Source organism: Sciurus carolinensis, chromosome 6 (assembly GCF_902686445.1).
Source record: "Sciurus carolinensis chromosome 6, mSciCar1.2, whole genome shotgun sequence".
NCBI lineage: Eukaryota > Metazoa > Chordata > Mammalia > Rodentia > Sciuridae > Sciurus > Sciurus carolinensis.
This window is the reverse complement of record NC_062218.1, coordinates 62,789,388-62,796,251: the sequence shown is the minus strand read 5'-3', so window position 1 is coordinate 62,796,251 and position 6,864 is coordinate 62,789,388. Positions and strand designations below refer to the sequence as shown.

Below are 6,864 nucleotides of genomic sequence, written 5' to 3'. Positions count from 1 at the left end.
ACAAGGCCCTGGGTTTGATCCCCAGCACACCAAAAAAAAAAAAAAAAAAAAAAAAAAAGACCACCTAGATACAATGGTTTGTAATTTTATAACCCCAAGAAAAAAAGAGAAGATCCCGAAAGGTACCAGAAAGACAGAAACTTGTCAGGGTTAAAGACTCACACTAGCAACATAACTATTAACCAAATTGCACAAAGAGAATTTTTTCCTGTTGTGGGAATTGATGTTTTATTTTTCCTTTTTGGTCCTGAAAGGGTTAGTTCACTAACTCTGTTGACTCAATACCTTAGCACATTTACTGGTGACTTTTTTGTGTGCAATTTTTTTTTTTTTTTTTTTTTTTGAGTTTTAGTTCCTCAAATGTTTTCTCAGGACTTTCCATTAAAGGACAAGCACAGAGCATTTGTAAGCTGTAAGTTTTCTCATTCTCTTTCCAATTAGTCGGCTTTCTCCTTCCGTTTGACCTTGACTCTGGACAAATTTCAAGGTAAGTAAGTGACCTCTCTGGCAAAGAGACTTTTCTTCTACATTGAAACTTATGACCCCCTTCTTTCTCTTGGTCTTGTTTCTCTCTTTGGAGGAAGGCTGGTATGGAGGAAAAAGGACAGGTGCTGAAGTTACATAAGCTTGAGTTTAAATCCTAGCTCCATGGCATATTTGCCTCAATGGCATTCTTGGTTTTTATAGTCAAAGAGCATTGGAGAGGGCCTTGGAAATCATGTCTTCTCCCCAGAAATGACCTCACAGCCGGCCAAATTGACCACCAAACTTGTTGAGTCAATATAGGACTGATCTCAACTAGTTTGTTGCATCCCTATGCTTATTTATTTCCAGGGAGGTCTGTAGCTTTGGTGGCATTTGATGGACAAACCTGAATGAAAGATACTATTTATTAACATGGTGCTGTGCTGGGCTGTGAGACAGACCAGGGGCCAGCCTTGTACCATCTTGTTTATGTTTCCGCACCTGGTTACGCATCCTAGTTTGGGCCACCTGGACTCAGAGGGGTATAAAAGACCCCTCTCAGATGATTTATGGTTTATGCCTTATGATTATGCATCTGTTAATGGAATTTGAAGGTGGTAGATCTAAAACCAGAAGAAGTAACTAAATTGATTAAAAAAGAAATCCAGATACAGAGGAATTCTGTCAAGAATATTATATATTGACTGGCATTGGCGAAAGTGAAAGTAAGAAAGAGTCCTAGTTACCAAACCATGACCACTTCCTTCTGTAAAGGGAAAGAACGTGATGCCAAAAGAGAGTTGGGAAGAGGTTTCTTTTGATGGGACTATGACCCTCAACTTATAGATGATCACTAAAGAGACTCTATAGGGTAAGACATCAAGAGACAACTAAAAATAGAACTATTCAAAGAGCTAAGTAAATTGCGGAATGATACAGAGAGATTCTTGAACTATTGCTAGTTTATTTATTTTTTGTTTGTTTTTTGCTTTGTTTTTCATGGTGCTGGGGATTGAATGTAGTGATGCTCTACCACCCCTTTTTTTTTTTGAGACGGGTTCTTGGTAGTTTCCCAGGCTTGAACTGGTAGATCCTCCTTCCTCAGCCTCCCAAGTCATTGGGATTGCAGGTGTGTGCCACCATGCCCAGCTAAAGTAGATTTTATACATTAATGACAAAGGAGTTCTTCCTCTTTTAAAGTACCGTCAAATGTACTTTCACATGAAAGGGCATGCTTGGTCTTGATAACAATCTTCAATTTGCTGCAGCTTTTGTAGAAGTGTGGGCAAATTCCAAACTGGATGAGCTGGAAAAAGATTGGAGTACATGAAACATCTTGTAAAGGGGAACTGTGAAACTCCACCTGCAGGTGAGGTTATGGAAATGTAGCCTTAATGTTATGCCTTTGGCTTAAGCGATGCTGTGGTAAGAGGTCCTCCAAATGCTCAGACTATGTGACTTGAATGTGTGGAGACAGTTAAGAAAGGCTGTTGCCGACCAACTTGCTCATTTGATCCCAGTTGTGCTGAATGAATAAAAGATGAAAAAAACGCCTGTAATCCCAGCTGCTCGGGAGGCCGAGTCAGGAGGATTGCAAGTTCAAAGTTAGCCTCAGCAATGGTGAGGTGCTAAGCAACTCAGTGAGACCCTGTCTCTAAATAAAATACAAAATAGGGCTGGGGGGGAAGTGGCTCAGTGGTAAAGTGCCCCTGAGTTCAATTCCCCACACCAAAAAAAAAGAAAAGAAAAGGAAAAAGATGAAAAAATCCTCAGGACAAGTGAACCACATGAGAATGTTCAGATGGATAATTACAAATGATATGAAATGGCTGATTGTACCTCAATGGTATAGCACGGGCCTAGCTGTACAAAGCCCTGAATTTAGTTGCCAGCACTGAAAAACAAAACAGAACTAAGAAATGACATGAAAAGGGAGGAAATAAGGGGAGTTACTGCTGGAATTTCAACATACTGCCATAAGATGATTCATTATAGTGGTTAGTCTGTCTGTTCCATTAACTCCTTAAACTGTGAAAGAACCACAATGGATTTCTAATTTATACTAGCCTCGACGAATTAAAAACTGTATGATGACAGGAAAGTGAAATCTACGGTCCTTCTAAAAAATGTGAGGGCTGGGGTTGTAGCTCAGCGGTAGAGCACTTGCCTAGCACATGTGAGGCACTGGGATTGATCCTCAGCATCACACAAAAACAAATAAATAAAATAAAAGTATTGTGTCCATCTACAACTAAAAAATATGTAAAAAACCAAAAACAAAACAAAACCAAAAAACCCAATGTGATGTGAAGAAGAGGTCACTTGGTGTTGCTCCCACTGTGGACCTGATGACACATGCACTGTTATGGACAAAATGACCTGCAGGTGGTGAAAAAATTTTACTGGCATTATTGGACCACAGTGCATAATGTATTGTCATACTTAAACCTACTGATGAAGGTAAAGTGCAATTAAATTAATTAGTATGATATGAAAATGTAACTATGGGTTAAGAACAAAAAATGTCTACACAAAATCTTATACACAAATGTACATAGTAGCATTATTCATCATAGCCAAAAAGTATAAATAAGCCAAATGTTGCTGAATGGATAAATAAAATATGGTATATCCATATAGTGGAATATTATTTGACAACAAAGAAAATATGAAGTACTATGCATGCTACAACCTGAATGAATCTTGAAAACATTATGCTAAGTGAATGCAATCAGACATTAAGGACCACATATTGTATGATTTATATGAAATGTCCAGAATGGGCAAATCTAGCAGAGACAGAAAGTAAAAGGGTGGTTGTCTAGGGCTAGGAGGGTTGGGGGAAAATGGGAAACAACTGCTAAGGGGCATTTCTTTCTGGGGTGATGAAACTGTTTAAAAATTGATTGTAATGAGGGTTACATGAGTCTGAATATACTATATATTCAGAATTATATGTTTTAAACAGGTGAGTATTATGGTATGTGAATTACATCCTAATAAAGTTGTGATTTAAAAAATGAAAGATGACAAGAATTTATGAGGAAAAAAACTTGTTGTACAATAACTGTAATTATAATATTTCCTTGATATATTATTGGAATGGATGAGACGTCTGAATGGGGGACATGTCCCTCACCCAAGCCTTTCAGGAAAAGGATTTCATGAAAATCTGGTCTTCATATGATTTTATTTGGAGATGCTAGAATGGAACCTTTAGAATTACCTAAGCCTACTCAAGTGTTTAATATGAAGCAATGCAGGATATTTGGGAGATGTCAGGAGATTCAGCCCCAGTTAAGGACATGTTAAATGCAGTTGTAATAATGATGATGAATTCTTTGAAAAAAAATCTGGTATGGCCTGTGATAAAAATTGATGATACAGGATATTCATTGTGGACTATAAAGAATGTAATACAGCTGTGCCTCCAATATCTTCAACCATGTCTGATATGGTTTTAAGAATGCAATATGGCCAGTCATGGTGGCACACACCTATAATCCCAGGGACTCAGGAGGCTGAGGCTGGAGGACCACAAGTTCAATTTTTTAAGGCTCTAAGTGACTTAGCGAGACAATATCTTGATATAAAAAATAAAAAGGGCTGAGGATGTGGCTCAGTGGTAAAGCACCCTTGGGTTCAATCCCACATGTAAAAAAAAAAAAAAAAAAAAGTACATTGAAGACGCTTATTTATTTATTTATTTATTTAGGTATAGGGATTGAACCCAGGGACACTTAACCACTGAGCTACATCCCAGCCCTTTTTTATTTTTTATTTTGAGACAGGATCTCACTAAATTGCTGAGGCTGGCCTCAAACTTGTCATCCTCCTGCCAGGATTACAGGCATATGCCACAGTGCCTGGCTGAAGAAATATATTTATTAATGTGATAATATTTTATAATTTTTAGTTAGGATAATAGCTTAGAAAATAAAATGTATCACACACAAAACCATAAATACAGTGGGTCACATATAGCTTGGGTATAGAGTTCTGCAATTTAGAAAGTGAACACAATCAGAAAGTGAAAACAATAAAAATAATAACTTTTTAAACATCTAAGCCAGAACTGGGGATATGGTTAAGTTGGTAGAGTGCTTGCCTTGCATGCACAAGACCCTGGGTTCAATCCCCAGCACCACAAAGAAATTTTTAAAAAATTAAAAATCTAAGCCAGATATATTGATGCACACCTGTAATCCCAGCTATTTGGGAGGCTGAAGCAGGAGGACAGAAAATTTGAGGCCAGTCTCAGCAATTTAGCAAGACATCTTTTTCAAAATGAAAAGTAAAAAAGGGCTGGGGATGTAGCTCAGTAGTAGAGCACTCCCAGGTTTAACCCCTAATACAGAAAAATGAAATCGAACAAACAAAAAAAAGCTGAATAATTTTATTAAATCACCACTACTGGGCTATGCAGTTTTGTATATATTTTCGCTTAACACAAATGTAAATTTATGTCCATGTTACTGCATTTTTCCATAATTGACATTTGGAAGGCTTCATGAATGGAGCTAGGTCTGTCTGTCTCTCTTGTTGCCGGATCCCTAGTGCCTACACAGTGCTTGACACACAAGTAGGCATTTAGCAAATATTTTCAGATTGATAAAGTGGATGGGTACTGACATTTTATAATTGTTCGAGCAACAATTTTGCCTTGAAAATCCAGGTAATTTCTGAATTCCTTCCATTTCTGTCTTCTTCAGAAACAATGAGCAAATGCTGTTGCCACTAAAAGCATACCATAGCAAATCAACCTACATTGTTCCCTTTTTCAGAAAATGGCCACCGAGGGGAAGGCCTCTAAGGAGAGGATTCCTGCATTTGACTATGATTTACTCCCAGAGCTGAGTACCCTTCTGGGCATAGATGCAGTTCAGATGGCAAAGGAAATGGAAGAAAATGAAGAGGAAATCCGAGCAAAAATGCAGAAAGGTTTTAACTCAGAAATGCGCAGTGAAGCCAAAAGGTTGAAGACTTTTGTGACCTACGAATCCTACAGCTCATGGACACCACCCGAGATGGCAGCCGCTGGGTTCTACTTCACTGGGGTAAAATCTGGGGTTCAGTGCTTCTGCTGTAGCTTGATCCTCTTTGGTACCAGCCTCAGGAAATTCCCCATAGAAAACCACAAGAAATTCCATCCACATTGTGAGTTCCTTCTGGGTAAAGATGTTGGTAACATTGCCAAGTACGATGTAAGGGTAAAGAATCCAGGGAAGAAGCTGAGAGGGGACAAAGCAAGGTACCAAAATGAGGAGACCAGACTCGAATCCTTCAAGAAATGGCCGTTTTATGCCCGTGGGACATCCCCACATGCCCTCTCAACCGCTGGCTTCGTCTTTACAGGTACCTTGAAATCTTTTTCTGAAGTGTTTCTCTAAGTGTTTATTTAGCTTCCATATTTTGGTTGCATTTCTCAATATTTTGTGAACCCTCCCTTGCTAAGATATACACAGATATAAAGTCTGTTTTATTAAAATTGAACTTCAAGGCTGGACATGATGGCCTATAATCCCAGCGACTTGGGAGGCTGAGGCAGGAGAATGGAAAATTCAAAGCCAGTCTCATCAATTTAGCAAAGCCCTAAGTAACTCAGTGAGACCCTGTCTCTAAATAAAATATAAAAGGGACTCGGGATGTGGCTCAGTGGTTAAGTGAGGTTCAAAACTCGGTACCAAAAAGAAAAAAAAAGAAAAAAAATATTGAACTTCAAGCAGCAGATGTTAGTGCATGCCTGAAACCCCATCAACTGGGGAAGCTGAGGCAGGTGGATTGCAAGTTTGAGGCCAGTCTCAGCAATTTAGTGAGAAACTGTTCCAAAATAAAAAATAAAAATGGCTGGGGATGTAGTGTAGTGTAGTGACCCAGGGTTCAGTCCCTAGTACTGCAAAAAATAAGTAATATGTAAATAAATAAAATTCAAGTTCAGTAATTTTGCTTTGATTTGCATTTAGCACAATGTGTATTAATTTATCAAATATATATAAAATAAGAATGCTACTGGTCCTTAAATTTGACCTTAGATAATACTGGTTTTGTTGTTGTTAGTAGTAGTAATAGTAGTAGTAGTAGTAGTACTGGGGATTGAACCCAAGGGTGCTTAACCACTGAACGCATCCCCAGCCTTTTTTTGTATTTTATTAGAGACAGAGTCTCACTGAGTTGCTGATGCTGACTTTGAATTCGCAATCCTCCTGTCTCAGCCTCCTAAGTTGCTGGGATTACAGGCATGTGCATCATGCCCAGCTTCTATTTTTTTTATTTTGAGACCGCATCTTGCTAAGCTGCTTAAGGTCCCAATAAGTTGCTGAGACTGATCTTGAACCTGTGATCCTTCTTGACCCAGCCTGCCAAGTCACTGGGATTACAGGTGTGCCATCACCCCTGGCT

At 38.6% G+C, this 6,864-nt stretch overlaps 1 protein-coding gene across 7 annotated transcripts in view; it reads left to right on the top strand.

Annotated features, from left to right (window-relative positions):
- Window positions 1–382: 382 nt before the first annotated feature.
- Window positions 383–6,864, top strand: part of Naip (NLR family apoptosis inhibitory protein) — a 38,586-nt gene continuing 32,104 nt past the window's right edge. For 3 of the 7 annotated variants that reach the window (XM_047556949.1, XM_047556953.1, XM_047556947.1), the window contains exons 1-2: window positions 383–487; window positions 5,250–5,820. In XM_047556949.1, coding sequence (XP_047412905.1) covers window positions 5,253–5,820 — 568 coding nt within the window. In that variant the 5' untranslated portion in view covers window positions 383–487; window positions 5,250–5,252. Of the gene's footprint in view, window positions 488–1,733; window positions 1,835–5,249; window positions 5,821–6,864 lie in introns of those variants that run through there. The other 4 variants (XM_047556948.1, XM_047556950.1, XM_047556952.1 and 1 more) reach the window with 4 other exon arrangements.